The 22629-nt window shown below is 40.7% G+C and overlaps 1 protein-coding gene across 1 annotated transcript in view; it reads right to left on the bottom strand.

The window, feature by feature from the left end:
- csmd2 (CUB and Sushi multiple domains 2) overlaps positions 1 to 22629 on the bottom strand; it is a 266993-nt gene that overhangs the window by 130191 nt on the left and 114173 nt on the right. The window contains exons 6-12 of the mRNA XM_079654679.1: positions 19786 to 19898; positions 16948 to 17025; positions 12947 to 13034; positions 11095 to 11219; positions 6192 to 6313; positions 2988 to 3091; positions 6 to 118 (exon numbers count right to left, since the gene is read on the bottom strand). Of these exons, the coding sequence (XP_079510805.1) occupies positions 6 to 118; positions 2988 to 3091; positions 6192 to 6313; positions 11095 to 11219; positions 12947 to 13034; positions 16948 to 17025; positions 19786 to 19898 (743 nt within the window). The remainder of the gene's footprint in view (positions 1 to 5; positions 119 to 2987; positions 3092 to 6191; positions 6314 to 11094; positions 11220 to 12946; positions 13035 to 16947; positions 17026 to 19785; positions 19899 to 22629) is intronic.

The raw sequence follows: 22629 nt of genomic DNA, 5'->3' as shown, positions 1-22629 counted from the left end.
CTTACCTTCAAAAGACACCTTGAATCCCAGGGAGCCACTGGTGTCGTCCGTTTTGAAGTTGAGCCACATCTGGTGACTGGTGCTAACCACAAGGTCTGGAGTCGTGGTTCCAGACAGGCTGCAAAAGAGAAATGATGTCTTTAAGATTGTTGTCAACACACCGTTGGTTTGTGCTACTAAGGTTGGTGTGTCAAATGTGAATCCTGGATCAGTTGTTTGAATTAATATAAACAGTGTTTGCATTTACTGCAGTGGATTTGGAGCAACTTTAATAGTCAAAGGCACCGTTTCCACGACATCATTAAAAACGTAATGCAAGCAGAAGAAGAAAAACACCTGAAGATACATTTTAAACTATCTGACTTTACTCATCAAAGAAAAGTGCTCTGACACAGTTGCCGGCAATTCCAGTCTGAGAATTTCATACAATAAAAAAAACATTTAATTCAAAACAGTTGGGGACAAGAAAGTGGAACATGAAGGCAGATCAGTCAACGCCAAAGAAATAGTGTAATCCTATTTGAAAAGTTATTCCCCCAACTCTAATTAGGAAGTGTATAGCTGTGGCGTAAGTGATTAAAGGCTCTAATTTGAGTGATGGCACACAGAGGACGGTAGGAGCAGTAAAGAAGCTGTCTGGGTAAGAACGGTGTGTGATTTTCTGCGTCTGACAGTCAGAGTGTTTCTGTGAAATTGTTTATACATATGTGGAGGGAAAGATGCACCACAGTGCACCGTGTTGTGGGGATTGCCTTTTCTGCCAAAAACAACCACTGCTTTTTTTAGACATTTGTTTGTTTTACCACGATAACTCCAATAGTTTTAATTAACGCAGGTTTGTCGGCAATTGGAATGGAAACACACTCTGTCCGTTATAATTTACCTGCAAGTTAATCACTCTCTCAAACACTATCTTTGTTTGAAGTAGTCTATATGCTGATGATAATTGTGTTCTTCCCACACAAGGACATCGTTTTTCCATGGGAAACACGTTTGTGGCAGACTAACACCAAATGGTTATCTCCTATAATCAAACTGTCATTGCTCCGGGTCTCTGAAGTGAAAAGAAGAGATTTGATTGGCTGCGACTCAGTGATTATTTACCAGCACATTTATTACTGTGCTGCTGCAGAGCTACATTCCTCTGACCTTAAAGTAACAATAGAATAATTCCCCACACCTTGCACACGCTTGCCTGCACCACTGATTCACAAAAATATAGTCCTAAATAAACGGTGCTGATAGCTGCTGTTTATTCTCCAGTCCTAAATTGTTCTAGTAGCTTGTGTGCAATAGTGCATTAGATCTCCATGACAGCATTGCTCACTCGACTTTCATATCATAAAGAAGTCTGTAAAGGGCGGAGGGAGTTTTTAATTGAACAGATTAGCTCATTTTTGTGTGTCCTGTAACTTATCTTATCAACAATCTAAAAGTGAGGAAGATCCTCCCCCTTTTATCTCCCACCTCCTCCCAGCTCCAACCCGGGTGAGGCAGAGCCACATAAAAATGGATCTATAAAAACGTTATTAAGTTGGTACATTTCAGCGCAATTAATAACAACATCCTGTGAACTGTTATGGAGCATCTGCTAGCACAAACTCTATCAGATTCTGTAATAGCTTTTCCCCCCATGCCATCAGACTGCTGAATATTAAGTAGACCAGTAACATAAAGATTACATTAGGCGTGTTCACACCAAGCACTTTTCCCACAAAGGTTCCTGAGAAGTCTTTAGTTCTCATGAACTAAGTACAGATCGCGTTCACACCAGAAATTAGTTCCTGGGGGTGGATTAGGCAAATGAAGCCGCTGATGTCACTTCTTCTTCTTCTTCTTCTTCTGCTTTGGGTTTACTGGCAGGCCGCAAACAACTTCACGGCGTATACTGCCACCCAAAGTCCCCGGCCGGAAGTCCCCGGAGTTAGGGACTGGCTTCCGTAGAAGCTGCTGGGACTCCCAGCAGCTTCTACTGAAGCCTTCGGAGTGAACGGCCAGAACCCCGACACCTCCTCATCTCCACCGCTCCCATGTTTTATTTTGTGTTGTCATAAGTTAGTCTCTCTGCGTTTGTGCGCTGGGCTAATGCTAATGCTAATAATGCAATGCGAGGATAATAAAATGGCGGCTTCACAAACGTTTTTGGGAGTTTTGACGGGGCGTGGTTTGCATTCCGCCCAGCCAATCAGACACAGGAACCTTTTTCTCCCACGAAAGTCCCTGCTCTCTAGCAGGGACGGAAAAGGGGGTAAAAAAGGTTCTCTAGAACTAATTTAGTTCCTGAGACTTTTTTCGTGTGAACGCAACTAAATCGTAGTTCTCAGGAACCTTTGTGGGGAAAGTACTTGGTGTGAACGCGCCTATTACGCTGTGTAAAGCGCACATATTTTCTATATAGTATGTGTATTTTATTTATATGCATAGTAAGTCTTTATATTTTAAACACACACTTTATCTTTAATTTTATCAGCACCACGTGACTATTATTTATTTATAAGTACAATTTTAGCAAGTTTTTATATTGTCCTGTTCCTGTAAGCCAGTACAACGAAATGTTGTTTTAATAGTATACTCTGTGTCTTGTTGTAATGATAATAAAGTATGTCTAAGTCTAATATGCATTTCTCAAAGCTGCACCACAGGGCCGTGATCTTGTTTTTAACATTGAAAAGAGTTCATGATTGACAATGTGATGCAGCATCAATTGTTCATGAACTCCTGCATGAGGTGGTGATGAAACAAACAACAAAGAGAAAAGGGCTGCAGGGTGAGAGGAAGATAGAGGGATGATGCCCGCTGCAGGAAAGCGGAGGAGGACAGGAGGCTAGCGTGCCAAAAAAGAAAAAGGTGAGGAGTGAAAGCTAAAGGTGACAGCATGGAACATGAGAAACCAAAATGAAAATGATTTGGCAAATTAAAAGTTGGAAGAAGATAGAGAACAGAGGGAAGCAGTAAAGCAAAAACAGAGAGTCAAATGAGTCACTCACACGTGGAAGACGGTCTTCTGGTCTCCCACCACCTCCCCGTCTCCCACCGTCAGGGTGTCGTAGCCTCGTTCCAGGTCAAAGTCCTCAAAGGTCAGCTTTATCACCTACACAGAAGCAGTGGAAGTGGTAAACGGCAGAAGCTTGGATGCTTCTGACCCCAGATGCACGGGAGAGACCTTTGCCCATCCATCTATCATCAATCACATTTCTGAATATGTTCCTGGCACAATTCCAATAAACCATATGTACCAGCTGTGTATGTTGTATGTAAAACCTTGATCCCGTTACTAGTATGTGTGGAGGAAACTTCTGTGTAGCAATGCAGTGGGAGTCACCGACTCATGAAGGAGACACGGGACGAGCAGGAGTTCTGATGTCCATCCATCTTCTCCCGCTTATCCGTGGTCGGGTCGCGGAGGTAGCAGTTCCAGCAGAGAGCCCCAAACTTTCTTTTGCCTGGCCACATCAACCAGCTCTGACTGGGGGGTCCCAAGGCGCTCCCAGGCCAGTGAAGAGATATAATCCCTCCATCTGGTCCTAGGTCTACCCCTTGGTCTCCTCCCAGCTGGACGTGCCTGGAACACCTCCCTAGGGAGGCGCCCAGGTGGCATCCTAACTAGGTGCCCGAACCACCTCAACTGGCTCCTTTCGACGCGAAGGAGGAGCGGTTCAACTCCGAGTCCCTCCCGGATGACTGAACTTCTCACCTTATCCCTAAGGGAGACACCAGCCACCCTGCGGAGAAAACCCATCTCGGCCGCTTGTACCCGCGATCTCGTTCTTTCGATCATGACCCATCCTTCATGACCATAGGTGAGTTCTGGTGTCAAACACTGATATTTAATACAAGCATCGGCCGGAGAAATTCACATCACAAGTCACACAGTCAAAGGTTCTGACTGCACGGGTGGGTTGCCATGTCAAATCTGATCAGCCTCGCATCTTGGTAGACCTTTTAACTAGTTTACAGAGAGTCAAATCCACATATTGGGGATGGGCGTAAACATCTGCAGACACAGGAGATGTCTCTCACATCTGTGGAGCTTAGAAAGCCAGCGTTCTCATACTCGTAAAACCCCCCCTGTGTCCGGCAGGTCAGGTCAGGCCATAAAACCTGGTATCAACATACGACTGCATTAACACATTCCTTACGGGAGATTAGAAGCAGGGATGGTCGTAAATGTCAACACACAAGATAAGGTTAAATGTCTAGGAGTAAAGACAGAAATATTCCCTCACAGTATGTATTGCCCTTTAAATATTCACATACTTTCATGAATATACACTCATCTGAAATGATACGGTATGCCCAGAGAGTAATGTCAGTGTATATGTGACTGTGTGTACAATTCCGCAACTAATCTAATTCTCTGATTCCCGCCAGGCGTTCTGCATGACCCCAAGTTGCAGATGCCTTTGTGGCCTATGTTGCCGGACTTACAATAACTTTAAGCACATCATGAGATGTGGCAGGGGATTTGAGAGTGTCCACAAGGTAAATATATATATCATAAAAGTGGCACATAAGTTTCAAAAGATTTATGGAATGGATTTCCACGGTGAGGAAAACAGCAGAGCGGCTTATTTCATCTCATTTCTATTCCGCAGGTGGGAGCGTGGGAGAGAAGGTGAACAAGGTAGGGAAATCAATAAGTGTGCCATAGCTGGAGGAAGCCTGGGGCAACTCTAATAAAGACAGGCAGACAAATAAGGTTTGATTATGAGTTTCTAAATAAAGAAAACAAAGCAGGGTAATGTCGGAGACCAAGATATACATAAATAAAAAGCAAAACAAATGCCGCCTTTGTCCCCATTTTAAATTGGCTACAACTGATTTCCTCCACGTTTTTTGTTATGTTTTCAGAGAGCTGAGAGAGCCAGACCTAATGAAAAAGCTTATATAAATGCAAATTGCATTCTGTCCTATGTTAAACCAGATGACTAATGAAAATTGCCACGGTAGAGAGAAAAGATGGATGGCGTGTAGGTAAAATAGGTCAGATCACTAGATAAATAGAGTTTCATACCGCGGACTCGTCTCCTGTCTGCCAGCCAACAGGTGGGACAAAAGGTTAGACGTGAATAAACAGGAAAGCAAGAAAGCCACCATATATATACTTTATATGTATTGCCATCTCTGACGTCATGTCTGACATTTTGGTTGCTTTGGAACCCGAGTGTCCCCAGACACTGACGGACAAACACTTCAATGATTGCCAAGGAAAGCCAGCTGCACTCGGTACCTTCAGGACATTATGAAGGAGCAACACTAGACAAGAACCCACATTAGTCATGATGTCACGAGGCTGATTTTAGGTCTAGAAGAGCTGTGTCACGTCCTACCCTTGCAGTTCCGCCTCAGTCTCCTGCCTGACCTAACGTCTCCTCTGGCTGGGCCTATGCGTACGGGCAGGAATAGAAGCCCATTACGCCGCTAAACAGAAAGAACAGCCTCGCTCCATCTTCATCTGGAACCAGACAACAGGGCGAGAGACAGCCCAAAGTACCATTGTCTGTTTCAGCAAGCTGCCCGCCGAGAATACCCAGGGGTGTGTGTGTGTGTGTGTGTGTGTGTTTGTGTGTGTGTGTGTGTGTGTGTGTGTGTGTGTGTGTGTGTGTGTGTGTGTGTGTGTGTGTGTGTGTGTGTGTGTGTGTGTGTGTGTGTGTGTGTGTGTGTGTAGAGTGGATAGGTGTGCATCTCATTACACCCCTCTGCCTTGCCTCTCACCTCACGTAGCCTCTCCTCAAGTTGGCATAGTGCAATAAGAGAACACATTTGTACAACCAATTTGTCTGAGTTCTGAGAAGGACATTTGGCAGGAGAGCACCTGGGTGGCCTTGAACACAACTCCAAAGTCAATGGTCTGAGCCGAGTAGCTATGACACTTTCAAGATATCTTCTGAGCATGCTCTAAAAGCTCTCTATTACTCTACCTTCAGTTTCCTCCTCTCCCTCACCACAGGTGTTTCTAACAACTCTCTTTGTCTTCCTTTGGCTCATGTCCAGCGCCCACAAACCCTTTCTTTTCTTGTCTTATATGTTCTATGAATGAGTTTCTGTCACATCACACTCATGGCGTGTAGCAACTTTCAGATGTATGAAACCAGACACTCTGGTTCCTCTGGATTTCGCTTTGCAAACCAAAAAGTGATTACAGGAGCAAACCTCACTGTTGCTTAAATCCCACGGTTAAGGACTTTTACCTTGGTCATGTCCGTGGCAGAGATGAGCCAAGTGCAGTTAGCATTGTTGTCATATTGGACCGGGTAGTTTGGAGACGTGATGACACCACTGGGTCCTTTCAACTGACCTCCACACATCGGTGCTACAAAGGAAAAAGAGAGAGACACAGAGAAATGTTTGGTACCAAGCGTAATGCTGTTTGACTGCTGGTCATCATTTAAACCCCTCAGCCTATTACGGCTTCTCATTTCTTTTATTGTTTTTTAAGCCTTGTGCGATATGTGTAATCAATATATATTTATTTTTCGTTCTTCAAATCCTGTAAAAAGGAAGCGAACGTTTACCAGGTGACTTGGATGGCATCCTTAACCATTGCCAAATATAATCAATTTAAAATGAACAATGCCTTAGTTACATTTCACATTACCGGTACTTCAGCGTTTCTGACTGAAGTGTAAACGAGCATCCCTTTTGAATGTTGAAGCTGTTAGTCAAGCGCTTGGTGATAATGATAATCTGTCCTTTTTTTTAAACTATCATCAAATTATAAACCAAATCAACTGCTGTGCATCCTCTGAGCACTTGATTTGCCAATTTAGCGTGGCAGTGTGAAAAATAGAGTGATGAGGGATTAAATCGAGGCCATAAATCACTTAGTTTTCCCACAGGTTTAAAATACGGCGGGTAGTAAACACACCAGGATAATTTATTATAAGAATAAAACAAATAATTTGACATTAGACCGTCTTTACGATCCTCTGCCACTTTTATAATGTTTCAAAATAAATGTGGGCAGTCATTAATATACTTGGGTTCTTTCCAGAAACACAACTCAAGTAACAGACTCAATATGTTATTTAAAGAGCAGGTAAGCAGTTAGCAAACCAATCTTTGAAGGACACTGTGACTTCTTTATCGAGGCCCGAGGGTGTCTGTTAAATTCCCCTTCAAATTAAAGCAGAGTTTTTAATGAGTCCTGTAAGGGAGCTGAAGGAGGTTGTACGTGTATACACATGTGGGGTGTAACCAGAAATTATTTGAAAAGGCCCGGAACAAGCTACCCAATTTTTTAATGAGTTATGTCTAAGAAAGGTCCTTTGGGTATTCAGGCCCCATTCAGCGGTTCCATGTTCCAGCCCCCTCCCACCAAATCACCCCTATTAAAAAGTAAGAAAGAACTTTAGCGTAGTTAATGGGAAAATAGAGTTATTCATTTGAGTTGTACTGACAGTGAGGGTGACCCTTGTGTTGTGTTCGAAAGCTGTTACCGGCTACATTTTGACCCATGATTTATTTCAGTCCAAAAAACTCAAAAATAATGACTATAATCCAAAATTGTTTTAACTACATCATAACTAACTTATAATGCATTCATAACCGTACAATCCTGTTGTAATTTTATTTTATGGCCCCAAAACACATTACACCAGATATTGCCCACGTGCATGTGTGAGTTCAGGTTCAAGTGTTAGTGTACATATTCTTTGTGAAAAGTTGAGTTCCTGTGGGGGGAGGGGGACAGAGGGAGGGGAGACCAGGTGCATGTTGCGAAAAAGTGTTGTTACAGTTGATGAAGGGGGAGGGGTGTCTAAAGTCAAAGATGAATCTTGATTGGGCCAAATTTGACCCTGAGTCACCCACAACAATTCTGCTGGGTCCTCCCAGACCCGAACACCAAATTATACACTTTTTTTTTTTAGAGACCTTCAGACTTGGCTAAAATTGTCTAAATCTGTTTTGTAGTGTTTATAAAGCTGTTGTGGAGGATATCATGAAGCCTTGTTCAGATTAAAAAAACTAGAGCGTAGTTATTAAATCAACTTGAAACGGGTCACGGGAGACCCGAACACAACACAAGGGTTAATGAAAAATAATACAGCAGAACAGAACTCCACCAAAGATATCATAACCACTTTTATGTTTTTATTATTATTCTTTTTTAATCTTGGGGATCATTGTGCCTGATACAACCCATGACGTTCATAACGGAAATGAATTGCAGGAAGTGTGTCCAGTAAGAAGTATAAACGTAACGTAGCTTTCAAGTCATGGTGGAGTTCATTTTTCAGCCTTAAGAAGCCTGAAGATTTTTCATTTGCAAATGCTAGTGCTGTTCAATTTAATGATGACTAATGCTAATTTAGGACACAGAGATTAAATTATCCCTGGATATTTAATCTTCATTGAGAGGGAACAAAGACGCAGAAACAAAGGTTAAATGTGGATGATGGAATGAGATTTTCTTTAAGGGCAATTTCATTGACATCATTGTGGATGCTATTTCAATCTGGAGTGTTTCTTTCCATAAAACAGAAAACGACTGAATTTGATATTGTCGATTGTACTTTGCGGTATTTTTTTTTTTAAGGAACAGAAGATAGAATTGTTTTTCTTCAGATTGTTTTGTGCCAAAAAACTCAAACATTATTTTCTGAATGGGAGTTTACTGTCCATATCTCATATAAGACGAATCACTACCAATCACCCCACCCCTTTAATCCTTCTCAGATCCTGCCCCGCTCTCCTTAGTGCTGTAATTTAATCTTGGCACAATTGGATCAGACTAAGATAAAAGAAAGAATGGAGGAACCTGTGGAATGCTGGATTTTGAGAAAGCATTAACTGAAGTGGAGTAACAGCCATGAACTATACTGTAGGTGACGTTAAAGGAAATGCTGCAGGTGATTACATTAGACAAACCCCTCAGAGATTAGCCAGTTTAAAAACCCACATGGGGAAACTGTTACAAAATGCCTGACATACATCTGCTGGGGACAAAGGTCATTATTGGTATGTATATTTGGATTAAAATGTAAATTACATCAAATAATCACTTATATATGTTATTTCAAGGCCTTTTTTGGCCACTCTAGGAAAGTTGAAATAAGTTGTGATGGAAAAAGTGACATTATATCACAATTGAAGGTGATATGGCTCATAGTTAGCGACTCTTTACACATCCAGCAGTTATAAAGCCACCTTCATTCTGAGATGGGCTCGTTACATCTGATGAATTTAAGTCCATTATTCACTGTGTTTTAGCACTCTTGTTGGTGTCCATCAGCTACTTACAAAAAAAGATGTCCCTTTATCTATATTCTCCTCCTTATCTTGACTGGCTAGTCTCTAACTGTGTCTGAATGCTGTGTGGTTCTGAGTAAGAAGTGCACAATGTGTTTTTGAAACTGTTTAACGGCCCGTCCACACTACAGCTTCAAAAAAAGCTTGCCGGCGGGCGTGTCTGAAGCTCGACCAACAACCAATCACATGAATCTCCCGCCCCTGACACACAAGCAGCGGTTTGATTGGCTAGAGCTCGTACTGGCATATGATTTGATTGGCTGACGCTTCCAACGAAAGCTTCAGAAGCTTCAAAAGTTGAACATTGCTCAACTTTTGCAGCCTGAAACGCCAGGAAAGCTCCGCTCTGCTACCCATAATTCAGTTTGGCGAAAAGCGAGTCAACGTGACGTCACCCCATTCAAAGTGAATGGGCAGACGCGTTGGAAACCGTTTTTGAAGCTGTCGAAGCTGTAGTGTGGACGGGCCAAAGCTTCCAAAAAGCGATTAAAAAAAAGCAGATGAAAGATACTTAATTTGACTATATTTCTCTGCCTTATTTCTTTCAGATGAATACTTTCTATTGAACTGAAACCAAAAGAATCCCCACCAGAAGACAATGCATTAAAACTCTTTGATTTGCATTTTGTAGTCTACAAAAATGAAATATGAAAGTAGGGACCAGTATGCTGAATTTATCTTATTAACTGGATTTGTTGGGTACAGAATTGTAACCTTTCAGCTTTAAGCAAAAACTACCAAGTCAAATATTAAAATGTCTTGCTTCAATGAATACACCTCATGCAGTAGATACCAATCGGTGGAACCAATTATAAGACACAAAAAAGTCAAAAATGCTATCTTCTCTGATTAATTCAGTTCACTGAGGCTGAAAACTGAAACGGAGGAGCAGATGAGCATCAGGGAGAGCGTACGGGGAGCCCGACCGTCATCCTGCCTGTCACAACATGGTCAGAAGTGAGGAGGACATGACTGATGGGCAGCGCTGCGTCGGCATGGCTAAACAGCAGGCAGAAAAACAATGCTGGCCAAAGGTCAAAGTCAGGGCAGTCACAACAAAACGGATAATCAAAAAAAGGAAACATGTACATGGACTGTGTGTATCCATTAAGTGACCGCACGCTCACAAGTATCATGACACATATGGGGGTCACATTTACACCGCAAGAGTATACATACATGACAACCTACTCTCTTATCTACGATCTTAAGTGGTTTGTGTGTGTGTGTGTGTGTGTGTGTGTGTGTGTGTGTGTGTGTGTGTGTGTGTGTGTGTGTGTGTGTGTGTGTGTGTGTGTGTGTGTGTGTGTGTGTGTGTGTGTGTGTGTGTGTGACTATCTGCCACTATCTGCTCCTCTGATCAACAGGAGGTTCTCTCTCAAGTTTGATCAGGATTATTTTTTACATTTTCAAATACACCGACATGTTTCAGATAAATACGGTGAGAGTGATTTAAAGACATGAAGCAGTTTAAAACACAATCACACGTCTTCAATCTTTACACAGATATACTATTCATTTATTTTACATCTATAAATATTAAGTCTAAGTATTTACATCTAGGTAAGGTGTTACCAAAGTGTGTGTGTGTCAGTCTGCGAAAATAGGCATGTGGGTGGAGTGTAGGGTGGGTTTGTTTTGCAAGTATGAGTGTGGATGATATATTATTTAATGACAACCATTTTTCATCAACTTTGTTGTTCTTTAATGTATTTATCTTTTTTTATACGGTATATATTTTCTTTTTTGGTTTTACCTCATTTAAATTTGGATTTGAAGCAAGTATATTTTTGGTTGAAAATGTGCATGTTAAAGAGCAACCTACGTCTCATCAGTCCTTACCTCTGCATATAGGCCGGTCGTCACTCCATCCCACGTAGCTGTCTGTGACTCGGAGACAGCTGATGCTCTTTGAGCCTTGCAGTTCATAACCCTCGTCGCAGGAGAAATGCACCGTGGATCCTCGCCTGCAGTTAGATTGCATACCGAGAAAACAGCATATAAGATTAAAGAACCAAGAAGAAATATTCACTGCTAAAAAAAACGATATTTTCTTAGACTTTCCAGGTGTGATTTCAGAAAGTGTTGCATTGTGGGAGTTGGGTGTATCCCATTTGTCTGTGTTACAGCTGACCACTGAAAGAGACAATAGCGGTGACAGGAATGAAACTCCATAATCCCAACGGCAATATCGCCGTCCCACAGAGGCAACCTATTAGTGTGCAGAGGCTCAAATGGTAAGGTATCTGTTATACTGTACACTGCTCTATTGGTTTCGGTTGCATCGGCTTTATGGAGCATGACTTCGGGTAATCGGCTGAATGCCAGAGCACATTTCAAGATGCAGTCCCTGATTGGTAATAGCTCCCAATAGTTTCCTCCAAGCTTACTGTGATTCAATTTTAAATGTGAACAAAGCTAAGATCATCAATACTGCACTGGGAGATGTTTGGGGAATTAATTTGGGACTGGATGTAAAAAGGCAGAGTCTTAATATTTCTGAAATATATATTTGTTTTTCTGTAGCATAATGGACTAAAGTACAACTGGATTATGTTGTGCAACCCGGTTTTGCATAATGATAATTGCATACTTAAATGAATTGACTTGTGGAGGTTGTCCCAATATTAGAACAGTACATTTAAAACATTTGAAAAGTATTAAACAACTTCTACTACCAAGAGACATTGGAAGTGGAAGTAATTAAAACTCAGATATTATTTAATTAAAATAAAAGAGAACCAAATGGGGAGAGAAATAGTCTATTTAATTAAATAGAAAAACTTTTTCACAGCACACTTTCCCAGAACACCCTTATATATCTTGTTAAATAGACCTTGAGAATTCAATTAGAAAATGTTATTTAAATATACGTATGTGCTGAATTTTGACAAAGGGCCAATTCAAAAACTAAAAATGAGGCTAATTAATGCAATATCCACATTAAATACAGACAGAAAATACCTTTGCTTTCAATTGATACTGTAAAGCTCTAGATCAGGGGCGTCAAACTCAACTCCATTGCGGGCCACATCAGCATTATGGTTGCACTCAAAGTGCAGGTTGTAACTTTAAGACTATATAAAAATACATATATAAATATTTAATATATATAAACGTATGTATTATATTACATTATTGCCTCTGCATTGGATTATTATGGGATAGGGTAATAACTTCATTATTAACTACATCTGAAAGCAGAAGTCTAGGGCAAATAATTGGAAGTCTCTTCAGTGAGAATGTCACAAAATGATATTTTTTTAAAAGCCAAATTCTGGAAAATATGTGAAAATGTAAAAAAAAATTGAAATGTTGAAGCAAAAATGTCAAATTCTGAACAAAATTCATATTTGAGATGCATTGTGGGACATGTAGTTTATGGGCGACGTGCTTCTGTAAATCGACATGTAACCGTATAATAAACGTATTATATTCTATCAGAGCTCTTGTGGGGCCACATTAAATGAAGTTGCGGGCCGGATGTGGCCCCCGGGTCTTCAGTTTGACACCCCTGCTCTAGATGATATAGCCTAATAGTGTCATTATCTTTTTTCTCTCAAAGAAAGGCAAAGTCTTAGCAAAAAAAACATAATAGTTATTAATGACATTATCTCCATCAACCTCTACTTGTTCAGTCACAAGTGCTACTAAACAGTGTGCTTATTGAATCATCCTGTAATCATGCTTTTACCCGTAGTCTGTGCCTTTTCTTTTTCCTCGATCTGGGATGCCCGGGTCTGGACACATGTTGTGTCCCTGCGCTACACCCATCTGAGACACTAATGGGAGAAGACCACAGGGACATTTACTGCATTAAGCAACATTTACATATATTTCACAAGGTAGTTGTAGTACACTTACCTGGCCATTGTGAAATATTGACAGTAGTCCAACCACATCATCACTTTTAAAGAGTCAATAAAGGGCTTTTTTTACCCAACATTTGTTCTCTGTATTTCTCAGGTTGCTAGATGTCAATGCAAACGTCTTTACAAGCGTAAAGAGATACAAAAAACGAAAAGTATATGATGGATCATTTGTTTCTCTGTTGTTTACTGTATGTTCCGCCCTCTGGTGGTCAATATCAACTTTAACCTTACAGAACAAATGGATAAAAAGTGTGATAAGTTTAATTGAAGCTTCCTTCATCGTTTTGTATTGTCACACAAGAGTAGTGCTTGGTATTTACCCAGCACTACCTTTGCTTCATTAAATCATCCGGCATACTCCTTGATCGTTCAGGTGGTGCTCTGTGTAATTATGTTGCTGGGTGCAAAACAGTGGATGGTGAGGGGCCAGAAGGGGTCAAATAAACTTGGCCGAGCAGAAGGGCCCATCTGACTGACTGGAAGGGGTCAGAGGTCTGAGGGGCCAAAGCAATGCGACACCTGCTCATTGACTGGGCTGCCAGAGTGAGGCAGGACAGCAATGAACCTAAAACAAGGCTCACTGGTGTCAGAAGAGGCAAAGAAAACAGGGATAATAGACCTACTGTTGAATACACACTAAAGCAGGAAGGTGTTGACTAAGTCAGTGACTGTGAGGCTTTCTCACATCTTTACAGGAGAAACGATATGCTGTCTTTTCACACTAATCAATTGACTGACACTATAATTGATGTGAACAATCTAAAAAGGCACACAAAGTACTTTTCTCACAAAGGTTCCTGAGAACTCTTTAGTTCTCATGAACTAAGTACAGATCGCGTTCACACCGGAAATTAGTTCCTGGGGGTGGATTAGGCAAATGAAGCCGCTGACGTCACTTCCTCTTCTTCTTCTTCTTCTTCTGCTTTGGGTTTACTGGCAGGCCGCAAACAACTTCACGGCGTATACTACCGCCCAAAATCCCCGGCCGGAAGTCCCCGGAGTTAGGGACTGGCTTCAGTAGAAGCTGCTGGGACTCCCAGCAGCTTCTACTGAAGCCTTCCGAGTAAACGGCCAGAACGCCGACACCTCCTCATCTGCACCGCTCCCATGTTTTATTTTGTGTTCCCATAAGTTAGTCTCTCTGCGTTTCTGCGCTGGGCGAATGCTAATGCTAATAATGCAATGCGAGGATAATAAAATGGCGGCTTCACAAAAGTTTTGGGGAGTTTGACGGGGCGTGGTTTGCATTCCGCCCAGCCAATCAGACACAGGAACCTTTTTCTCCCACGAAAGTCCCTGATCTCTAGCAGGGACTGAAAAGGGGGTAAAAAAGGTTCTCTAGAACTAAATTAGTTCCTGGGACTTTTTGGTGTGAACGCAACTAAATCGTAGTTCTCAGGAACCTTTGTGGGAAAAGCACTTGGTGTGAACGCGCCTTAAGATACATTTTTAAAGATCACAAAGCAAAATACATATCTGATTAGCTGCAAACAGTATTGTGTTGTTAGGGAGAAGGTCAGGATGATAAGTTACAAGAATCTTCATTTAAGAACGTTTCTGTTCTTGAGTATTGGGAACACGTTTTTTATATACGATGAATCACATTTACATTGGGAAATGTTGAAACATTTATAGAGACATATAATTTGTTAACGTACAAATGATGTGTACACATTGTTCCTTAGTTGTAACAAAACATGTCTAACAAAAGAAAATCCACTTTCACTAGAACAAGCCTTTCCCATTATGTGCCCTTTATGCTATTTAAGGGTCACAGTCAGTCAAATCATGTGAAATAAAAAAGAAAGAACAGGAGATAGGGACATTTAAAGTGGAAGCAGTTGAAGCGAAAGTAAAATGCATTAAAGCATTACAAAAGAAAGCTAGGGAGAAGTGATTTTACAAAGAGACATTCTGATTCTGATTCTGAAAGGTAGAAGGAGATACATGTAAAATAGTAAATGGCCTTGAGGAAGGATTACCACTAATGCATCTCTTTTTTGTTGGACAGGTTGTTCTTAAACCCTTCGACATCCCTCTGTGTCCCTCCACACAGGTGGCTCATTTAAACCTGTTTAAGTTATAGATGTTCAAATAAAGCTGAATGGGATAATGAACAGAGAGCTCAGACTGAGGGCGGGGCAGAACAAGGGCAGGGAACACTTTCATGGTTACAGAGAGAAGCCAGTGCAATTACTGCTGACCGTTTGCTCCTGGAGCCGCATCTGAAGCACAGACTGAGCGTCCTTTGTGTCTGTGCATCCCACTTCAGTCAGCATTCACCCTCATCTCTGCTAGAGAAGGACTCTGAACGAGAGTTAAGAGCGGGGGAAATGACTGCCTGGCATCTTCTTCAATAGACAGACGGACAAGTTGTCAAGAGAACACCTGTACTATATTCTCCTGGTCAGGTTATCCTTCTTGCATGGAGTTTGGTTTCTACTGCAGCTACACCTGCATCTTATCATGGCAGAAGATATTTCAGCATTTATCAGCACTGTGTTAGAATAGCTTAAGGAAAGTGAGATGTAGGTAGGGATGGGTATCGTTAAGGTTTTAACGGTACTACTACTTTTATCGATACCGCTTATCGATAAGGTCCTTTAACAGTACTTTTATCGGTTCTTTTAAAAAAAAAAAAAAAAAAAAGGTGAACTAACTAAACAAATTGTGAACAAAATTAACATTGCTTTTTATTTAAATTAAATAAATAATATTTCACATCAAAAGAAACAGCACCAGGGTTGTTTCATTGTAGCTGAAACTTGAACAGATAGTCGAACCCGGTGCATTTCTCCGTCTGAATGTGGTGCACTTTTGAAAGATGTTTAGAGAAATTGCTCTTGGTACCGCCCTTACATAATAAACTCTTATTGCACTTTTGGCAACAAGCATTGTCCACATTGAGACGGGTAAAGTTTAACCACACTTTGGAGCGTGTTTTCTCCACCGTGTGTGTGTGTGTGTGTGTGTGTGTGTGTGTGTTGCATGCATGTAACAGCCGCGTGTGCCGTGTGTGTAAACTGCCCCGCCCCCTCGCACACAGACGGGGGAGAGAGATCTCTCGTCTGGATTGGAAAGATTGAAAATACATCATAGAAGCATTTTTCTGTCTTTTTGCGTATTAGAAACAAAATGTACGACACTGAAACTGCAATATAATGTTTGTGTAGCATAATAAATATGACATGTATTTTTTACATGTCTTCAGTACCGATAAAAATACCGATAACGTCGGAGCTTAACAGTACCACAGGGACCCCTTAATACCGGGGCTCGGTACCCATCCCTCGATGTAGGATATTTGTATTGCCACTTTTGCTTTTAAACCAATTATACGCACATTTTTTACGCAGTCTGGATATGCATGACAATAATCCTAGAGGTATTTGGTCAATTATCATTTGTTTAAATAGCTGAAAAGAATTGTCATCATGTCAAATAATGTTTTTAAGACTTATGAAATATTGATTCAAGACAGTTTTATACATTTGAAGCATTACTTTCTAATTCATAAATAAAATGCTTTTTAAAAGGATCCGCTGCGGCTCTATGCAAACTTGTCAGTGAACAGTGCAATGAGAATAAATGGTTTCTTGCCAGGGTTTCCAGCCAACATAAATATGAAGAAAACTACATTAAAGTGAACTATGATAGAAGCTGCTTTCCAATGTGCAACACTGTGACCGATACACTTCTGGCCACACTCGTATATTAAATACATAGATGGAACTTTTCTTGAGATGAGATGATGTTGAGATACAATTTATTTCAGACCAAATTATTTCCAGAACCGTGTTGAAAGGTAAAGTGTGTTACTTACACACTGATATCTTGTGGTGATTGTCTTTGCTAGGCAACATCTTTACACCTCGAGACTTAAGTTCAGTCATCTTCTTAACTGTGGAGGGAAACAGAGCAGAGACGTATAAGACAGCAGGAAGTGCAATAATGACACCCACACATTACAGCAGAGCCTAAATGTCTGCAGCAAATACACTACATAATACATCATGTTCCACACATCACTGCCCACACCCACTGCAGACATGTTATCAGGACAATTGCAATTAAGCTAAAAAAAAGGTTCTGCCAAACAACATTAACGCAGATGAAAATAACTAAACAATGTACATTCTCTTTGCATTCGTGTAGATAGAAAGTTACAGGGAATAACACTATTATTACATTAAGGTTAGAGAGAAAGGGTTAATTAGGAGAAGAAACACAGTATACGATTTATACGATAAAATGATGAGGTTAAAAAAAATTATTTTAATAATCAGTGCTGAGAAGAAAGAGCCATCGTAGCTAAGTGGAAGGCTCATCTAAATGCATAATTAATCAGCAATTCAAAAAACACTCAGCATTGTCTACGTCCCAACTCCACACTCATCATATTTCTTACAAAAGAACGTCACTTGTTTTCCATAAATGGTTGCTTTGCTCAGTTTCAGCTGCTTGGTAATTCAAAGCTTATCTGAGTCATGTCTCAAAAAGTTTGTTTGAATATGTCTGGAAGGAAGAATCATAATGCAGACGCTTTTCAGATTGCAACCTTGATTAGAAAAAGGTATTATCAGATCTCTAGTAAGAGCACTTGGGTTGAGGCTATTTCCTGTACCACGCAAATTGAAAAACACTAGAGAAAAAAATATGAAATAAATAGAGCCTAGGAGAATATTCAACAGAGAGTAATTTCATTACTGCAACATGCCGTTGAAGCACGGGACCTGTCATGACAAAGGCTGGTGGGTGGTGGGGGATGGGAGAGTGTTTAATCTAATTAAAGTGTTAGCCTCCCACTTCCCTATGATCTTCTAAACATATTTATCCACCATTAAACCTGTAAACCAATAGGATCATGCCTTGTCTTTTCCATATTCTTCATCTACACTGAACAAAAATATAAACGCAGCACTTTTGTTTTTGCTCCCATTTTTCATGAGATGAACTCAAAGATCTAAAACATTTTCTATTTACACAAAATAACCATTTCTCTCAAATATTGTTCACAAATCTGAAAAAATCTGTGATAGTGAGCACTTCAGCTTTGCCGAAATAATCCATCCCACCTCACAGGTGTGGCATATCAAGATGCTGATTAGACAGCATGATTATTGCACAGGTGTGCCTTAGGCTGGCCACAATAAAAGGCCATTCTAAAACGTGCATTTTTGCTTTATTGGGGGGGTCTGGGGGGGTCCGAAAACCAGTCAGTATCTGGTGTGAGGGGTAGGGTTAGGGTTAGGGTTAGGGTTAGGGTTAGGGTAATGTTGTGAATCGAGTGGCCCATGGTGGTGGTGGAGTTATGGTATGGGCAGGCGTATGTTATGGACGACGAACACAGGCCACTCGAATTCACAACATTACCCTAACCCTAATCCTAACCCTCACACCAGATACTGACTGGTTTTCGGACCCCCCCAGACCCCCCCAATAAAGCAAAACTGCACGTTTTAGAATGGCCTTTTATTGTGGCCAGCCTAAGGCACACCTGTGCAATAATCATGCTGTCTAATCAGCATCTTGATATGCCACACCTGTGAGGTGGGATGGATTATCTCGGCAAAGGAGAAGTGCTCACTATCACAGATCTTTTCAGATTTGTGAACAGTATTTGAGAGAAATGGTTATTTTGTGTAAATAGAAAATGTTTTAGATCTTTGAGTTCACCCCATGAAATATGGGAGCAAAAACAAAAGTGTTGCATTTATATTTTTGTTCAGTGTATGTCTTTCTCTCTTTCTCCTTTTTATCCCTTCTTCCTCTCATCATATTGTCTCTGAGATTTCCAGCTCACGGCTAGCGGTGAGGTTCTCAGTTATCACCTTTTCTGTGGAAGAACTAATCATGTTCCCCTGCTCATATTTTCTAAAATATTACCTCTACTCTGCCAAAATGTGTCAAATGAATTCACATGCAGCAGGTAAATGGTTAATGGACTGTACTTATATGGCGCTTTATCCAGTCTTTACGACCCCTCAAAGCGCTTTACATGTCATTCTCCCATTCATACAGAGCCGTGTAGCTTACTCTAGGACCTAACATTCATACACCGTTGGCCATGCCATCGGGAGCAAAACAGGGTTAAGTATCTTGCCCAAGACATCGACATGTTGGCTGAACGGGCTGGGATCGAACCCAGAACCTTCTGATTGAAAGACGACCGCACTCCCTCACAGCCACAGTCGCCACTGCAGGTAATTGAAAACTTGCAAACAATATAAAGAACATAATTTAAAAAAATGTAAGCTCACTTGCAACTGGAAATAAGAAGACTGATGTGACTTGAACACATTTTATGATATTCCTGTGTGTGTCTTGAATGTTGTGCAAAAAGGGATCTCACTAAGGTACAGTTCACCCAGAGTGCTCAGTCAGATTTCAAGGCATCGTGCCTCTTAGACTTTGAGTGTCCGATATGGGAAAAGTATGACTTTTGTAAAGGCTGTCAGTGACTAGATGTTTGTTATTCGTGTATAACTAAAACCTATATTCACATTTGGTCACCATACATATTCAGATGTGTCCAAAAGGGGACTCAGAATATCCAAATCAGATATGATGAAAACCCAGTAATTACTTGCTGATCGGTAAAGCTGGGACACATTCTGAATGATGGTCCTTTTTAAAACATCAAAACCACTCTTCATCTTACCTTGGTACTGGGCGCTGAAACCTCTCAGCTTGTGGTTGCCGTCAGAGGTAAAGTGCAGCCGAAGCCAGTTCTTGCTGCTAATGATGGGTGAGGGAAGGTTGGGGCCAGTGAACCTGTAGGCAAAGAAACAGGGAACAGAGATTAGCATGTTAGCACGGTTGCGTTTTAACAAATAAACATGAAGGCCGCACATTGAAAACTGCAGTTACACCCTGTACATTTGTAAGTGTATTTAAGGTTAAAGGCTGGGTATGAACCATTGCCATCTGTAGCGTCAGTTGAAGCACTGATACACTTCCTCAGTACATTGCAAAAGGAGAAGCCACCACTCTGTTTTGGAAAATCTCTTGTGTAGTTTGTCAGGGCATAGCCTCATGGACCGTATATGCTGGGAGTCTAATGTTTTACCGTTTTAGGTAAATGACATCCTGCTGTACGAGTAACTGATATTGATGCACACATCATTTCTTGAAAGAGTCATCTTTTACTCAATCTATAAACGTCCTTTGCAAGAAGTTATTGAGCTTGATAGCGATTCTGTTTTGGGCCATAAAGCAATTATGTAATCCATCAGATTTCCAATAAAGTCAAGTCCAATGGCAGACTATATATTACCAAGGCTTGCAGAACCTGCCATTCTTCCTGGTGATTGTCTTGTTTGTTTATGGTAATTATACTAATGTTTCAAAGTTAATGTGGCCTTTACTTAGAGATGGTAAAATGTTATACCTTTGAGATCTATTAAAGGGAGGGTCTGGTACTCAAGGGGAACTGTAATGTTAACGACCCTTAACCAAACTGTGGCCCGATAAAAAATGCGACCGGGGAGGATCGGCATTGGCATTTGCAGAGAAAGGACCCTCCTTTTATTACTTTGAAAAACCAATCTTGAATTATACTCCACAAACACTTAAAAGTGCCTCCTGATCTGTATGCTAATGAGGGCTGCTGCTTACAAGGCACTTTTTCAGTTGTTAAAGTAAAAGCCATTTGGGAACACATCATGTTTTATCTTGAGACACACTAACACAATCTCAAACACACACGCTCATACACATGCATACGGTGTGCATGCATTCCAATTGCCCACCTTTAAATTACATTTCCCAAACTGTGTCCACCTCATCTCCCAAACCTAAATACCAGCATCCCTCTGTGGTAGTTTCTGATTAAACCTCCGACCAGCTCAAATTAATACAGCGGGATTAAGCAAAGAAAAGTGAACATGTGATTAAATAATGTAATAATACTGAGAAAGAGAATGGAGAAAGGTTACAAGACACATTTTGAAAGCTACTGTAATAGCTATTCTTCTTTGAATGCAAAAACATTGTTTGTGTACTGATGCCGCTGGGGGAAATAAATAAATCTGCTTTAAGCATACAGCTCCAACAAAAAAGACAATGAGGAGATACTTAAGTCTAGTGAAGATGTTTGGTGGAAATACGTGTCTGCACTGCAGAGCTCTCTTAGGATCAATTAAAAGCATACAGCGGTAGAGATGTAGACAGACTTTTGCTTTTATTGTTATGAAAACAGAGCACTTCTCGTTTAAGCCCCTGCTGCAGTGGGGCCCCGGCTTCACTATACAATAGCTTTACGTTTTAGTCAAGGTGAACACAAGGTCACCTGAAGGCTCGGAGACTGTAGGAGTGTAAAAATAAGTTTCTAATAGAGTTTTGAGGAACAGGCATATCGAAACCCAAGGGAGAAATAAGACCGTGATTTAATAACGGCATATCAAAACGTCAGTGCTTTGGCTTTTTCAACCACACAGAGAGATGAATGGAGAGTACGTCACAGATGAAGCTAAAGTGTTTCTCCCGTCTCCCATGGCAGCCAATCTCCTCGCTTGTAAGTCAGGGACACCAATGACCTCAACCCTCATTTAAGAGATTTCCACTGACGCAAGCTTCACTAATCACACGGTGAAATGCTGGAGACTCAAAAGGTTGAGGCCAGAATCTGGAGCACGGTTGGTTTTGACCTTGTGTCCAAAACAGGTGATGCAGCTCCTTTGTAAACATCAGAAGCCTTGATTAAAAAAAAAGTGGGGTTTTTAAGGTGTAAGTCAAAGGTGAGTATGTTTGTCTGTGCCGTGTCTTTATGCCACAAACTCACCTGCTTAAGCTTATTTTGGGGAGAATGTTCAAACTGGTGTAAGGTTTTAGTCCCGCACTATAATATTCTCTTTTCACTCGACACAAACTGCTTTTTTAATGCTTCTAATAATTCAAAAACAACCCAACGTTCATGCGCCAAGTTGATTAAACCTTACAGAGACCTATAATACACTGGGCTTTAAAAGCCAGTACATGTCAAGGTTTCATGAAATGGCTTAAGGCAGGGGTTCCCAAACTTTGCCATGCCAAGGACCCCCATATAGCATTATCGTCTGGCAGGGACCCCCCTGTTGCAATTATTTGTTTGTTATTCATTACATTCATTGTGTCTTCTGTTATAAACATTCTTAACACAATATTAAACAGTAATATCAACAGTAAACATATTTTTTAAAGTGATTTCTGTCTTTATAATATTATATAATAATTTTGAACAGTAATATGAACAATTAACATCTATTTTTAGCATTTTTGAAAGCTACTTATGCCTTAATAATATTATATATAATATTCAACAGTAATTTTAACAATAAACATATTTATATTCATATATATAAACATCAATATTTGCTACATCCGTGCTCTCATCCAGCTGCAGAGCCAAATATTCACTAGCTCTCACTTGCTCCAAAAGCTGAGCAGATACTCAGTTTCAGTCTCAGTAGCGGCAGCTCGATTCTGATTGGCTTTAAGGGCGGTCGTGTGATTTAAAAAAAAAATA

Source organism: Notothenia rossii (assembly GCF_949606895.1).
Source record: "Notothenia rossii genome assembly, chromosome: 10".
Classification (NCBI taxonomy): domain Eukaryota; kingdom Metazoa; phylum Chordata; class Actinopteri; order Perciformes; family Nototheniidae; genus Notothenia; species Notothenia rossii.
This window is presented reverse-complemented; position numbering and strand designations above follow the sequence as displayed.